Here is a 16,406-nt window from a genome sequence, read left to right on the forward strand (position 1 = left end):
TAAATGGATGAGAGGGGAATCATGATATGACGCCGACTGGAAGGATGAAACGTTCATCAATATCTGAAGTGTGTGAATGGGTGCTGAAGTCATGGTGTGATATTAAAACTAAAGTTATCGTTAAGTCTTTCAAAAAAATGTGGTATGAGTAATGCTATGGATGGCACTGAAGACAACTTGTTGTACGAGACTGACAGTAGTGTTGATGATGATGATGATAGTTCCTCCCATGATGATTCAGAGCTTGGTGATGAACCCAACAGTGAAGACTTCTCAGGATTTGAAGATGAATAAAAATGCTTTTGACTGGCATGGTGCGACAGCTATTAAACCTTAAACAATGGCTCATGACCCATTAGTTGTGTACAGTGACCAGGTTAGGCTAAGGTTAAGTAAGGTTAGGTTAAATTAGGTTAAGTAAGGTTAGTTTAGGTTTTTGTTTTTAACCCCCGACATTTTCCCAATTTGAAAATATAGGAAGAATCGTAACTCCATAAATTCACTATTATTCATCAAGAAAAACACCATTAATATTTTTATGAGTAAATTATATGGTATTGTCAGCAAAATAACGACTAACGTGAATTAATATAAGTTATCAAAGGACATTCACAGCTGAAGTTTGAAGAAGCAACGTTTAAATACCGTAATTCTCAGGGTAAACTTTTGGAGAGAATTATAAACTCTTTGAACAATCTGCCAGTGTTGTGACAGTAAGAGGCTAACAGACCGATAAATGACGAAGACGATAAAGATAAGTAAAACAGTAAATATAACAGACGCCAAGATGGTTTTCCTCCTTGCCGGTCACTCGACGCCAGCCATTATTTCTCTCTAACTCAATATTCCACTATTAATACGAACTCATTTTCTCTTAAACCATCCACCAATCTTTCATCTACTTTATACTTACTCATCTTCCTTCTCATGTTCGTTATCTGCCATTTTTAACCGTAAATTTATCAGATTCTCTAGAGCTGAACTACCACTCAATGCGCCGGTAAGACGAATGAGCATTGGGCTGTCAGGCAGGGCTGACTTTTGTTTACCGAACACGCTGATTGGTTCAACTGCTCGCGTTGTGATTGGTTGCGAGAACATGATGTAATATTACTATTTGCTATAATAGAATGTGTGGTGAGGGGTAACGAAGATCCCAGATACAGTAATTATGAAAGTAGATTATCGACTTTTCGGGGAAGTAGATTTTCGAATTTTGGGGGAAATATTACCTAATTTTGCGAAGTAGATTATATATAATCAGCAAGCTCAGGAGTACCCATAATGTGATTTTCAGCAAAATCGAATTTTTGGCCAAAAACCACCAAAATTGTAAGTCTTATGCCTTACAAAATTATTGGCCAAAATATACTTTTTTCTCAGAATTGAAATTTAAGGGGTTTAACTAATTAAGTACTTTCAGAATACCACAGAAACCCTAAATCACACCTTGGAAACCCATAGTTGATGAGTAATTAGCAATGAAAAATGTCAGCAAAATCTTTGAAGGGTCATTTTGGCCACTAATTTTTCTGCAATCGAATCGTGGACCACATATGAATAATCAGCAAGCTCAGGAGTACCCATAATGTGATTTTCAGCAAAATCTAATATTTGACCCAAAACCACCAAATATGTAAGTCTTATACCTTACAAAATTTTTGACCAAATTATACTTTTTTCTCCGAATTGAAATTTAAGGGGTTTAACTAATTAAGCACTTGCAGATTAACACACAAACCCAAAATCACACCTTGGAAACCCATAGTTGATGAGTAATTAGTAGGGCCCGGATAGTTATGCATTTGCATATTTCATATGCAAATGCATATTTTGCGTGATTTCTATGATAAGTGCATATTACCTAGATAACTGCATATAAATGCATATTTTGGTAAAATATTCATCTGGCAGTATCTCTTTGTTGCCACTGAATGAGCACACGTGGTACTGGTGAGGTGAGGTGTGGTTAGGTGAAGTGAGGTGAGGTCACGTCGCTTTAATCTGTCGTTTCCACACCTGGTCATGACTCATTGGACTAGTGAGTTAGTCAGTCAGGAGCAGTGCTGCTGTGTGGAGCTACTCTCTTCTGCTGCTCGTGAAAATGCCGAAAGTACAAAGAAACCAAAATGAAGTGCTGAGATCATATGTAAAGGAATTTGATGCATTTACTACTGATGGAAGTGTACTGTTTTGTAAATATTGTGAAGCACCAGTGACAGCGAGCAAGAAATTTCAAGTCCAACAACACCTTAAAAAATACATGTTCATATATATTTTTTGAAGCACTTTCACATATATATGTTAAATACATTACGTATATTGCTTAATAAACATTAACATTAGTTTATATTAACTATTTTGTTTCCGTATAACCTGCATTCTTGGCTTTCTAAGTGAATTTTTAGTGCATATAAATGCATATTTCCCCTGTTTTTAGTGCATATTTGCATGCATATTTCATGGTTTTTTAGTGCATAACTATCCGGGCCCTAGTAATTAGCATTGAAAAATGTCAGTAAAATCTTTCAAGGGTCATTTTGGCCACTAATTACTCCGCAATCGAATTGTGGACCACATATTCATAATCAGCAAGCTCAGGAGTACCCATACTGTGATTTTCAGCAAAATCCAATATTTGACCCAAAACCACCAAATATGTAAGTCTTACACCTTGCTCCTGAGCTTGTTGATATGTGGTCCACGATTCGATTGCAGAGTAATTAGTGGCTGTTACGACCCTTGACCTGTCGTTCCGGCACTTTTGGCGAACCGGCCAAAAAAGAATTTTTCGTAAGGTCCGGACATGAATTTTTGTCATTTTTGGCAAACCCGCAAAAAATGAAATTTTCGTAAGGTCCGGACCTGTCGTTCCAGCACTTTTGGCGAACCGGCCAAAAAAGCATTTTTCGTAAGGTCCGGACATGAATTTTTGTAATTTTTGGCAAACCCGCAAAAGATGAAATTTTCGTAAGGTCCGGACCTGTCGTTCCGGCACTTTTGGCGAACCGGCCAAAAAAGAATTTTTCGTAAGGTCCGGACATGAATTTTTGTCATATTTGGCAAACCCGCAAAAAATGAAATTTTCGTAAGGTCCGGACCTGTCGTTCCGGCACTTTTGGCGAACCGGCCAAAAAAGAATTTTTCGTAAGGTCCGGACATGAATTTTTGTCATTTTTGGCAAACCCGCAAAAAATGAAATCGCAAATTCAATTTCTCTTTGTACTACAGGTCCAAGGAAGTAGATCCCACCAAATTCAAAACCTCATTACTATGGGGTATATTGAAATTCATGACGTAGATTTAAGTAAAAATATTACATTAACAAACACTAAAACAATAATAATACGATAAGATGTTTGGAAGCGGCCAAGTACGACCAAAGGTCCAACATTATCACACAATATCAATCAAATGCCAACTCCCAAAACATAAGAGAAAAAGAGTATATTACTTAACTTAGAGACAGCTATGCCTAGACTGACTACCGACTACCAGCTGGTCACTGACGTCACCTTTTACCGCCAAATACTGACGTAACATATCCTGATTGGCTTGAACATAAAACTATATTTAAATTACCCTACTGACATTAATTCCACATATTTAACCTATGTACAAACCTAATGTAATAAAACAATACAATAAAACATAATACAATGTAATAAACAAAGTTGATACTTAAATAAGGGCTCAGTTGGTGTAGGCGAGTAGTGAGCGAAGCTGCCGGAGACACCCACACACCATCCGAAACAACGAATTTTATCAAAAGAACAGAAACTAACAGCGGGCACTCTTAACAAACATCCTAAATATTATTCCTACAATCATAAGTAAAGAAAATAAATACCCAAACAACACCAACGGCCATTTTTTTAAACACTCGGGGCAGCAAGCTCGAAGAGCAATCCCGAATGTTGGGTTACCGTTCGTTAACCCGACAAATGGATTCGTCAAACTCGAATATCAACTCCTAATATCGGGTTACTATTAGTAACTCGAGAGGGTTGGTACGCCTTATCCAAGATAAATGTAAATAAACAGGTCATCCGCGCACCAAAATCAAAGCAGGACATGAGCCGTGAAGAAGATAAAAATATAACAAAATCTAATATCTATTATCTATATTTTGCGGAAACTGTTGTATATTAGGTAAATTACTTTTGATAATAGTTTACAAGCTTGTTGCATTGCTATTGCAGATAATTTCCTTAAGAAATTTGTCCATAGTAAATTTAACCTTTGTTTATTGTTCCAGTGATGTAAGATAGGACTGACATGATTTAAATCGAGTGATTGAAAACATCATTGATCAATTGGGGCACTTTATTCTAACCCTGAGTTCGAAAATTTCTTCCAAAAAAATATTTTACGTAACCTAATCTAAACCTACAAATATTGGTAGTACAGTACCTAAACACAACCGGAACAACAACCCAAACGGTGAAATATAGCAGGATAAATTTTTTCTTGGGTAATTATCAGCGTGGGTCACAGATGACACTTGTTGTAAACTATTATCTCAGCATCTACCAAGTACATTTGGCTCATATTATATCTTCCCTATATATTATATTGGCGAATTGGAAATTGCATTACATCTATCTATCACAAAAAAATGTGCGTTACTTACCATACTTGAAGCTATAAGAGGATGATTATGGGAATGCAATGCTTGATAATATTGGAGAAGGGCGATGGCGAGACGAATAATCGGAGTTGAAGGTACGACGTCACAGGGGTACACGGCGGTCTCTTAAAAATATATACATTTCCATTGGAACCGGTTATTTGGACATTTAGATATTTGTTTTCTTTTTTATCTCATCTTAATTTACATATATTGTATTTCAGAGACGTTTTCTATTCATATATAACTAGTTTGAACATTCGGGAAGTCTTTCCGGTGCCTACCCATTCCCGAGGACTTATCCCGAACTTTCCAATAATATTGTCGGACTACCAAATGGTAACCCGACAAAATTTGGTTTACAAAAATGGATTACGGTCGGTCGGTGGTCAGTGTAGGACCACCTATAATCAGCAATCTGACATTGTCTGCGCTCACCTAAAACATCGTTGTTGAGAGGGAACAGTTTGCAGCCTCCTGTAATTTTACCTAATTTATAGATGACCACCTCAGACCTCTGAAAGCCAAACAACAGTGACCCTTATATCATCCATGTTTTATCTCCTTTTGACCCACTCAGTCACTGCCACCGCCAGCTTTTCAAGGGTGATTGCGGAAAACTTCATAACTTCTCCTTTTTCCTTTCCTTTGGTCTCTTTTAGGGAGAGGGACGAGGGGGCACAGACAGCACTGCTCACCATATAACTTAGGTAATGAGGGTGAGAGTGTGTGAATACATCCTCAAGAATACTCGTGTTTTTACTTGTTTCGTTTTGATTACTCTCGTATCGACATCTCTGTCTGTTATCAGCCCTTCACTATGATTATTTCATCGCCTTTCAAGCCTTTACTTGTGGTTATCCTCTTCACTCAAGCATCGGACTTGTCCTCTGTGCGTGTATGTGAGTGTGATTGCAAGAAAAGATGAAAGGATGGAACAGAAGAAACATTTGTTTTCATTTTATTTATATAACAATGGTACATATACATTTGAAAAATCAAAATTTGACTTGATCTACACCTAACTTAATAGTTAGTAACAAGGATTTCACAAGAACGCGGGATTTAGGGGCAGGAAAGATACACATTTCCCTCAAAGGGTATGTCAGCACTTTGTACTTGCCCACCATGAATACTGTCTTTTACGATACTCTCGTCTCCCCATTCAGCACACACTATGAAAGTTCGGAATCATCAACGCATTTTTGTTTACAGCTGACCAGTCTTGGCGAGGACAACTGCAATATTTTCCACGTTGGGGATGGGGCCACGGTTAAAGAGGGGTGGTTGGGTGGTGGTACGGATCCCCGTGTCCCTGCCAACAACGGGAGTATCTACAGGAGGGCCGTAGAGACGAAATGTGTTATCCCCAATAGGAGTCGACACGACAAATCTAGTTAACCCCGAGTTAAAATCTGATGAACCTGATGAGATTCCAGAGCCAGCAGAAGCTCCTGAGGAAGGAGAAACTCCAGAGGTGGAAGATCTTGTCGAACCAGTACTGGAAGAATCAGAGGATCCACCATCAGAGACAATAGAAGTACCAGAGGAAGTGGTGAAGCCAGACGATCCAATTCCAGAACCACTGGAAAAACCGAAGGAAGGAATTTGGCCATTTTCACCAGATAGGATCGCTGCTACACCAAGGGCAGGGCCAGTGGAAAAAGTGGATGAAAACCTAGAACCGGAGCTTGATCCAGTTGAGGAAAGGGAGCCAGATGCACCAGACAACTGGGGATTAGAATTTCCGGAAGATATGCCAGAACTGGCACCATCAGACCTTTCAGATGAGAATCCAGAACTGACACTGCTGGAACCGCCAGATTGGAATCCAGAACTGACACCACCAGAGCTTCCAATTGAGAATCCAGAACTGACACCAGCAGTATCAGTTCCAGTAGACACCTGGAAGGTAGGCTGGCCACGAGTAACTCCAGCTGGAACACCTTGACCAGCCAGGATCACTGCAACACCATCAACGGCCTGACCAGTTGAGGATCCAGAGTTGGATCCAGTTGAAGATCCAGTTGAGGATCCAGAGTTGAATCCAGTTGAGGTGGATGAAAACCTTGATCCTGATGATCCGGTGCTGGAGCCACTAGAAGCACCAGAGATGGCTGAGGATCCCGATGATCCACTTCCAGAGCCACTGGAGGTACTAGAGAAGGTTGCCTGGCCACCAGTAACCCCAGCACGAACACCTTGGCCAGTTAAGGATCCAGAGTTGGATCCAGTTGAGAAAGTGGAAGAAAGCTGAGACCCAGACGACCCAGAAGAGAACCGGGAATCTGTTGCACCCGTCAACTGAGAATTAGTACTTCCGGAGGGAGCTTCCAGATGAGAATCCAGAACCGACACCGCTGGAACTACCTGATTGGAATTCAGAACTTATACCAACAGAGCTTCCAGATGAGAATCCAGAACTGATACCGCCGGAACTGTGAGATTGGAATCCAGAACTGGCATCAACAGAGCTTCCAGATGAGAATCCAGAACTGACACCGCTGGAACTGTCAGGTTGGAATCCAGAACTGACACCAACAGAACTTCCAGATGAGAATCCAGAACTGAGACCGCCGGAACTGTGAGATTGGAATCCAGAACTGGCATCAACAGAGCTTCCAGATGAGAATCCAGAACTGACACCGCTGGAACTGTCAGGTTGGAATCCAGAACTGACACCAACAGAGCTTCCAGATGAGAATCCAGAACTGATACCGCCGGAGCTGTGAGATTGGAATCCAGAACTGGCATCAACAGAGCTTCCAGATGAGAATCCAGAACTGACACCGCTGGAACTGTCAGGTTGGAATCCAGAACTGACACCACCAGAGCTTTCAGATGAGAATCCAGAACTGACACCAGCAGTACCAGTTCCAGTAGACACCTGGAAGGTAGGCTGGCCACGAGTAACTCCAGCTGGAACACCTTGACCAGCCAGGATCACTGCAACACCATCAACGGCCTGACCAGTTGAGGATCCAGAGTTGGATCCAGTTGAAGATCCAGTTGATGATCCAGAGTTGAATCCAGTTGAGGCGGATGAAAACCTTGATCCTGATGATCCGGTGCTGGAGCCACTAGAAGCACCAGAGATGGCTGAGGATCCCGATGATCCACTTCCAGAGCCACTGGAGGTACTAGAGAAGGTTGCCTGGCCACCAGTAACCCCAGCACGAACACCTTGTCCAGCAAGGATCACTGAAGCACCATCAACGGCCTGGCCAGTTAAGGATCCAGAGTTGGATCCAGTTGAGGAAGTGGAAGAAAGCTGAGACCCAGAGGACCCAGAAGAGAACCGGGAACCTGTTGCACCCGACAACTGAGAATTGGTACTTCCGGAGGAGCTACCAGAAGATTGTCCAGAACTAACCCCACTGTAGCTTCCAGATGATAATCCAGAACTGACACCGCTATACCTGTCAGATTGGAATCCAGAACTGATACCATCAGAGCTTCCAGATGAGAATCCAGAAGTGACACCGCTGGACCTGTCAGATTGGAATCCAGAACTGACACCATCAGAGCTTCCAGATGAGAATCCAGAACCGACACCGCTGGAACTACCTGATGGGAATTCAGAACTTACACCAACAGAGCTTCCAGATGAGAATCCAGAACTGAGACCGCCGGAACTGTCAGATTGGAATTCAGAACTGACACCAGCTGTACCAGTTCCAGTAGACACCTGGAAGGTAGATTGGCCACGAGTAACTCCAGCTGCAACACCTTGTCCAGCCAGGATCACTGCAACACCATCAACGGCCTGACCAGTTGAGAATCCAGAGTTGGATTCAGTTGAGAAAGTGGAAGAAAGCTGAGACCCAGAGGACCCAGAAGAGAACCGGGAACCTGTTGCACCCGACAACTGAGAATTGGTACTTCCGGAGGAGCTACCAGAAGATTGTCCAGAACTAACCCCACTGTAGCTTCCAGATGAGAATCCAGAACTGACACCGCTGGACCTGTCAGATTGGAATCCAGAACTGACACCATCAGAGCTTCCAGATGAGAATCCAGAACTGACACCACCAGAGCTTTCAGATGAGAATCCAGAACTGACACTGCTGGACCTCTCAGGTTGGAATCCAGAACTGACACCACCAGAGGTTTCAGATGAGAGTCCAGAACTGACACTGCTGGAGCTGTCAGGTTGGAATCCAGAACTGGTACTATCAGAGCTTCCGGATGAGAATCCAGAACTGATACCACCAGAGCTTTCAGATGAGAATCCAGAACTGACACTGCTGGAGCTGTCAGGTTGGAATCCAGAACTGACACCACCAGAGCTTTCAGATGAGAATCCAGAACTGACACCGCTGGAACTGTCAGGTTGGAATCCAGAACTGACACCACCAGAGCTTCCAGATGAGAATCCAGAACTGACACCAGCAGTACCAGTTCCAGTAGACACCTGGAAGGTAGGCTGGCCACGAGTAACTCCAGCTGGAACACCTTGACCAGCCAGGATCACTGCAACACCATCAACGGCCTGACCAGTTGAGGATCCAGAGTTGGATCCAGTTGAAGATCCAGTTGATGATCCAGAGTTGAATCCAGTTGAGGTGGATGAAAACCTTGATCCTGATGATCCGGTGCTGGAGCCAATAGAAGCACCAGAGATGGCTGAGGATCCCGATGATCCACTTCCAGAGCCACTGGAGGGACTAGAGAAGGTTGCCTGGCCACCAGTAACCCCAGCACGAACACCTTGTCCAGCAAGGATCACTGAAGCACCATCAACGGCCTGGCCAGTTAAGGATCCAGAGTTGGATGCAGTAGAAGACAATGAAGCACCAGAGAATGTCGAGGAGCCTGATGATCCACTTCCAGAGCCACTAGAAGTACCAGTGAAGGTTGCCTGGCCACTAGTAACCCCAGCACGATTACCTTGACCAGCAAGGATCACTGAAACACCACCAACGGCCTGACCTGATCCAGTTGATGAGATGGATGAAAACCTGGATCCGGTGCTTGATCCAGCTGAAGTGGATGAAAACCTTGATCCTGATGATCCAGTGCTGGCGCCACGAGGAGCACTAGAGATGGCTGAGGATCCTGATGATCCACTTCCGGAGCCACTGGAAGTACTAGAAAAGGTGGAGGAGTCAGTTGATCCTCCGCTAGAACCTAGAGAAGCACGGGAGGAGCCAGTTATCCCAACTCCAGAGCCACGGAAAGCACCAGAGAATGTAGAGGACCCGGATGATCCTCTGACAGATCCTTGGGAAGAACTGGAAAAGGTTGAGGAGGCGGGTGATCCTTTTATAGATCCACGGAAAACACCGGAAGAGGATGGGGAGCCTGATGAAGATCCGGATCCGAATCTTGATCCAGAGGAAGATACAGAACCCCCACGACGGATCACGGGTCGGAAGCCTCTCTCATCTGCTACGTAATCCACAGTAAAAGTCTCACCATTCGGAGCAGTCCATCTGCAGGGTTGGACGAACGAGCGATTATTTTATCATAGAAGGAGCATTCAACAGTCACAGGAACTCAAGTATACTCGGTGAGATACATACACAGACACACGCAAGTGAAATGAGATGCCCATATAATATACATACATACACACTCATGCACTTACAATATACATACTTACAAACACACTCATGGACATGCGCATACACATAAACAATATTACATTTTCACACCTATTACGATCTAGCTCCATTATATAGCAATCGCCACACGTTGGCTAGAAAATTAGAAATATGAAACTTTATCGGTATGATTGTTTCTGTGACAAACTGAAACTTGCAAGGCTCTTGTCCTCCTGGAGCTGGATTCACAAAGGTTCATACAAAGAAAAATCCTCGTAAATACACAAAAATCACATAAAAATTATAACATTAGTTTTGCTGAGACTACCTTTAACTGGAAACGCTCACTTAGCAACAGGTGTTTAGTGTACATATCTATTATGGTCGTCTCATCATAATGTTCATGTTATTTTTAATGTGTTTTATATGTTTCAGCTTAAGTCACCCGGTTAGTACAGTTGCAGAAATGTGTTTCTCTGCCCCATGTGGTAACAAGTGTCACCAAACGGCCAAGTTATATGACCTATACTCCCATAGCAAACCATTCCACCAATCACGTCCATCGTTACAAGACCAATACCCATTCATTGATAAATAGTTATAATACTACCGCGACGTTGCCGTTTGGAGATATTGGTTACCACAGAGGGTGAAGGAACACATTTTCGCAACTGTACCACCTTACATAATTCGTTACGAGGATCCAGATCTTGGTGGTGTGACTTACGAGTAAGAACCAGTAACGCCGGGCTTGTTGTCGTCAGTAGTAGCAGCGAACTCACTTTGACGAATAGAGTTAGTGACGACCGTAAAGCGCTCGTTGGTGGGGTTGACCTGATCTTCGTGGTGGTGATGGTGGTGGTCGTCGTCGTGGTCGTGGGCGTGGTCGTGGGCGTGGAGTAGGCCGTCCAACTTGGCGGCCACCGTCAGCCCTAGCAGGGCCGTGAACACCACCTGCCAGTGAGGAGAACAACGATGATGTACACCTACACTCTTACGGTTCCTACTTACGCCTGAAGAGAGAGACCTCGTTCTTTCTTTTTTTTAGATCTTGGCATCTAGTATGAACACAACCAGGTCAGAGGATGCTATCATCACTGAAATCAAGATCCTCTCCGGGGGTGCCAGTGGTAGAACGGTACCGCTCTTGCCTCGCAAGCGAGAGATGTCACGGGTTCGATTCCCGGACCGGTGGAAAAGTTGTTTGGACATACTTCCTAGCCCTCATTGGTCCCTGTTCACCTAGCAGTAATGTAGGTACAGTCATGAACAGAAGTCCTGTCGCCCCTTGTGCTGTTCCGCGAACCAAGAGATTCAGACTCATGAACCCGAAGCAGTAGACACTGGTGCATTATTCTGCCCATAAATGCTTCGGATTCATGAGTCTGAATCTCAGAGTTCGTGGAGCAGCAGAAGGGGCGACAGGACTTCTGTTCACGACTGTACCTGTTATAAATCGAAAGTTGCGAATTCGTATTCAGGGAGTTGTTGGAGCCACTAACACGGCTAACACACAGCTCACTGCCTGACACTAACACAGCTAACACACAGCTCACTGCCTGCCACTAACACAGCTAACACACAGCTCGCTGCCTGCCACTAACACAGCTAACACACAGCTCACTGCCTGCCACTAACACAGCTCACTGCCTGCCACTAACACAGCTAACACACAGCTCACTGTCTGCCACGAACACGGCTAACACAGCTCAGTTACCACTAACACAGCTAACACACAGCTCACTGCTGCCACTAACACAGCTAACACACAGCTCAGTGCCTGCCACTAACACAGCTCGCTGCCTAACACACAGCTCACTCACTGCCTGCCACTAACACAGCTAACACACAGCTCACACACTAACACAGCTCAGTGCCTGCCACAGAACAGCTAACACACAACTCACTGATTACCACTAACACAGCTAACACACAGCTCACTGCCTGCCACTAACACAGCTAACACACAGCTCACTGTCTGCCACGACACAGCTAACACACAGCTCACTGATTACCACTAACACCTAACACACAGCTCAGTGCCTGCCACAAACACAGCTAACACACAGCTCACTGTCTGACACTAACACAGCTAACACACAGCTCATTGTCCCACCCTGAACACAGCTAACACACAGCTCACTGATTACCCACTAACACAGCTAACACACAGCTCAGTGCCTGCCACTAACACAGCTAACGCACAGCTCACTGCCTGCCACTAAAACAGCTAACACACAGCTCACTGCCTGCCACTAACACAGCTAACACACAGCTCACTGTCTGCCACGAACACGGCTAACACACAGCTCACTGATTACCACTAACACAGCTAACACACAGCTCAGTGCCTGGCACTATCACACAGCTCACTGCCTGCCACCAACACACAGCTCACTGCCTGCCACTAACACAGCCAAGAAGGTACCCGGGACTTACAACAGTCTTCATGGTCGCGGCACTGGTTGCTCTCACCAGTGTGGCCTCTCAGTTCATCTGCTCTGCCTTATATACCAACGACCTCCTGTCCTTACCCGCCCTGCCCTGCCCCGCCTCCTCTTGCCTCGTCTCAACCCTTTGTCCTACACACCCCACTATGCCCCGCCTCCCACAATTACCAACTCACAGCCCTACCACCTCCTCCCTTACCTCCACCATATTCTTCCCCACCCCACCTACCCTCCACCCATACCACCCAGCCATCTCCTCTTCTTCTATTTCTTCTTTTCCGTCCCGCCCACCTAACCTGCCAAATATGCCTACGTTCCGCCCACTCCAATCTCACCACTCGGAATAGGCAAACTGTACTCCAGGCTTTGTCAATAAATTTGTTAAGCTAAAAAACTCCACCCATTCCATCTCCTCTATTTTCCTCTTATTTCCACTTACACAACCCCAGGCCACGACTCCTCTCCACCCTCCGTAGTGGGAATTTTAACAGAGTTTTCGCCCAGAATATTGACGAATCGGTCTTATTATCGTGTTCGGAGCGTCTGTAACCATTAGTTTCCCCGAAAGACGCTGCAATATTTACCAGCATGTACAAATTTTCAATTATTTCTTGAAACTTAGCAGAAACGTTGACACCCCCACCACCACAAGACCTTACACGATTTTTAATATTAGACATACATTAAATATCATTGTTAAGGGAATTTAATCGTAAGTCCAATATAACTTGAGCGCTTACAATCTGAGTTTATTACGTGTCTGTTCTGTCTATACATTCTCGTGTTCTATACTATGTTTCGTCTTGTAGTGTAAAGCTAGTGCTGAAGTTAGTGATTCAAATTATTATTATTATTATTATTAGTAGTAGTAGTAGTAGTGGTGGTAGTGTCATTCCAATTTCGGATCTCTGACTCTAAACTTGTACAAAAATGACGCCTAAATAGAGTACTCAGACATATTATATACACATAAAAACACGAGATCCAGCTCAAGCATGACACCTTATTATAATCCCTTAAAACCCGACCGTTATGATAGTGTCACTGGCGTTTGATATATTTGAACTTGAAGGACAACAAAACCTGCTTAATTTACGTATTTATAACTCTTAATATGTCATTCATTATTCTTCTCTTATTTCCCAAGGCCAATAAAGACCTTGAATATTGTGCTGAAGTTTTTCTCTCGTCATATGCATATTAATCGTTCGTCCTATAGGTTAACCTAACTTAACTCAACCTAATCAAACCGAACCTAATTAAACCTAACCAAACCTACCCAAATATAATCTAACCAAAACTACCTAAACGTAATGTAACCTAACCTAACTAAAGCTAACCAAACCTACCGTAAGATAAAATAACCTAACATAACTTAACCTAATCAAACGTACCCTAACCTAACCTAGCTTAACCTAACCAATCCTACCTTAACCTTATCTAACTAAATTTACCTTAACGTAACGTAATCTAACCAGGATTTTTTAAGGACTTCATAATTAACCTTTTGGAAATTATCAAGAAGCGGTTGCCACACTTCCAAATTTTCAATGGTATCGATTTACAGCATGTTAGTGTACCGTCAGCTTACGACATAAGTGAATGGTGTCGGCTTACAATGAGAACATTGCTGTAGATACGTGAGACGGGTAGATAGGTGCTCGTGAAGGGGTGATGAGTGTCACTATACCACCACTATTTAATGTTATTACAGACAGGAGGCGTACTAAGGAAAGTATTGACTGTAACTTGTTAAAAACCTGAAAGGAAGAGATCGTTTCACTCAAACAGATACTGTACAGACATTGCTGGGTTTATTGAGACATGAGTGTAAGGTTAGCGGATGTATACAATAAGTATGGTGCGGTGACACTAATCAGTCCATTGTCCGTCGTACTTCTGTAACATTTTCACTGTGTTGTAGTGAACGAGGCAACAGAACACTACGACATTTATAGGGAACTTATTACTACCCATCCACCATGTGATGTACCCCTTACCCTTACCCATCCACCGTGTGATGTACCCCTTACCCTTACCCATCCACTGTGTGATGTACCCCTTACCCTTACCCATCCACCGTGTGATGTACCCCTTACCCTTACCCATCCACTGTGTGATGTACCCCTTACCCTTACCCATCCACCGTGTGATGTACCCCTTACCCTTACCCATCATCCACCGTGTGATGTACCCCTTACCCTTACCCTTCCACCGTGTGATGTACCCCTTACCCTTACTCATCCACCGTGTGATGTACCCCTTACCCTTACCCATCCACCGTGTGATGTACCCCTTACCCTTACTCATCCACCGTGTGATGTACCCCTTACCCTTACCCATCCACCGTGTGATGTACCCCTTACCCTTACCCATCCACCGTGTGATGTACCCCTTACCCTTACCCATCCACAGTGTGATGTACCCCTTACCCTTACCCATCCACCATGTGATGTACCCCTTACCCTTACTCATCCACCGTGTGATGTACCCCTTACCCTTACCCCCTCCTGCACATGACGCCCACCACCTTCACCTCAGCTTCACCTTCACCACCGCCACTGTCTCACACAGGTATTGGCAGCAGCGTCCTTCTCTTCGGCCAGACACACAATCAGATTCCACTTAATTATTTTTTTTTAATTTTAATATATTTCTTTACTAAGAGTTTACTAGTCGTTCGGGTGGTTGCTCTGTTTTATTTATTTATTTTATTTATTTTTTACATTGTTACCACCTTCATTGTCCAGTGTTAGTACAGGAGGAAAAAATAAGAAGTGCCGAAGAATATCACCATTCCCAAAGTTGTTCATAATGGTTCACCAAATGACTGTCCCTATACACTGAAAAGGTTGACTTAAATAAAAACACAGAAAATAAAGTCCTATAATATAATATAAAAAAAAACATTGTGACTCGACTTAAATACATTTACACAACAGCGAGGAAGAGACAATATCTACAACTAATATTCATGGTTGAGTCTCGGTATAGCAGTCATAATTATACGTGGTGTTTTAGCTAAAGTCAACCAGTTAGATGTATTCTTACAACTTCAGTTACGAGGAATATCCACCGTAGGGCCCTTTGAGAATAAGTACCGAGACTACTATAGCCAATACTATAAATCTTCGTGTCTTGTAGGCCTACGGGGGAATGGGATAGGCCTACGATATTTTACAGTGTAGCTGGTTTTGTTAACGGGTATTGGTGTATGGTAGAGTACGCCTGCTATATCAAACTCGTTGGAAGTGTTTTAGTGATTCTGTATATTTAACATTAGTGCTAGAACTGTGATGCAAGTATGTTTTTTAATCTTTCCTTTACTGTATATAAATTACGTATGTCTATATATCTTTCTCATCATAGTATGTCTTAACACTACACTCGTATATTTAGGAAACAAACACAAAGTACAGGATCATCTGGAAAATGAGGATGAATATTTCTCCAGCGTAAACCATAATATCACAGGTTTTATTTATCTGTTTTCGTATAGTTTAGTGTTGTGAAGGAGGGAGCCAACTCGGTACTAGGAGCGACACGACTTCCATTTATCTGCCTCTGAAAGACGACGAGTCACTTGTATAAGAACTTCTCTTTATTGGAGAGTCACTTAACACCGAAATGGTGAAAATTTTAACCAAATTCTTATTATAATCTTCAAGTGTGTTGCTCCAGCTTGGAGACGTTGTAGTGCGAGTTACATAACGATGGGAAATCCGGAGGGGCTTCCACGACTATCATCCCCCCCTCCCCACACACACACACAGATGAGAC

General features: G+C 43.3%; 1 protein-coding gene across 1 annotated transcript; it reads right to left on the minus strand.

Annotated features, from left to right (window-relative positions):
* Nucleotides 1-5,579: 5,579 nt before the first annotated feature.
* LOC121861481 (uncharacterized transmembrane protein DDB_G0289901-like) lies at nt 5,580-12,647 on the minus strand. The gene is given in 4 exon segments (XM_042359267.1): nt 5,580-6,988; nt 6,990-10,065; nt 10,904-11,130; nt 12,616-12,647. Coding segments are annotated over 4 exon segments (4,464 nt in total). The 5' UTR covers nt 12,628-12,647; the 3' UTR covers nt 5,580-5,839.
* Nucleotides 12,648-16,406: the final 3,759 nt, after the last annotated feature.

The sequence above is a fragment of the Homarus americanus genome, unplaced genomic scaffold (genome assembly GCF_018991925.1).
Source record: "Homarus americanus isolate GMGI-L3 unplaced genomic scaffold, GMGI_Hamer_2.0 scaffold24260, whole genome shotgun sequence".
NCBI classification, from domain to species: Eukaryota; Metazoa; Arthropoda; class Malacostraca; order Decapoda; family Nephropidae; genus Homarus; species Homarus americanus.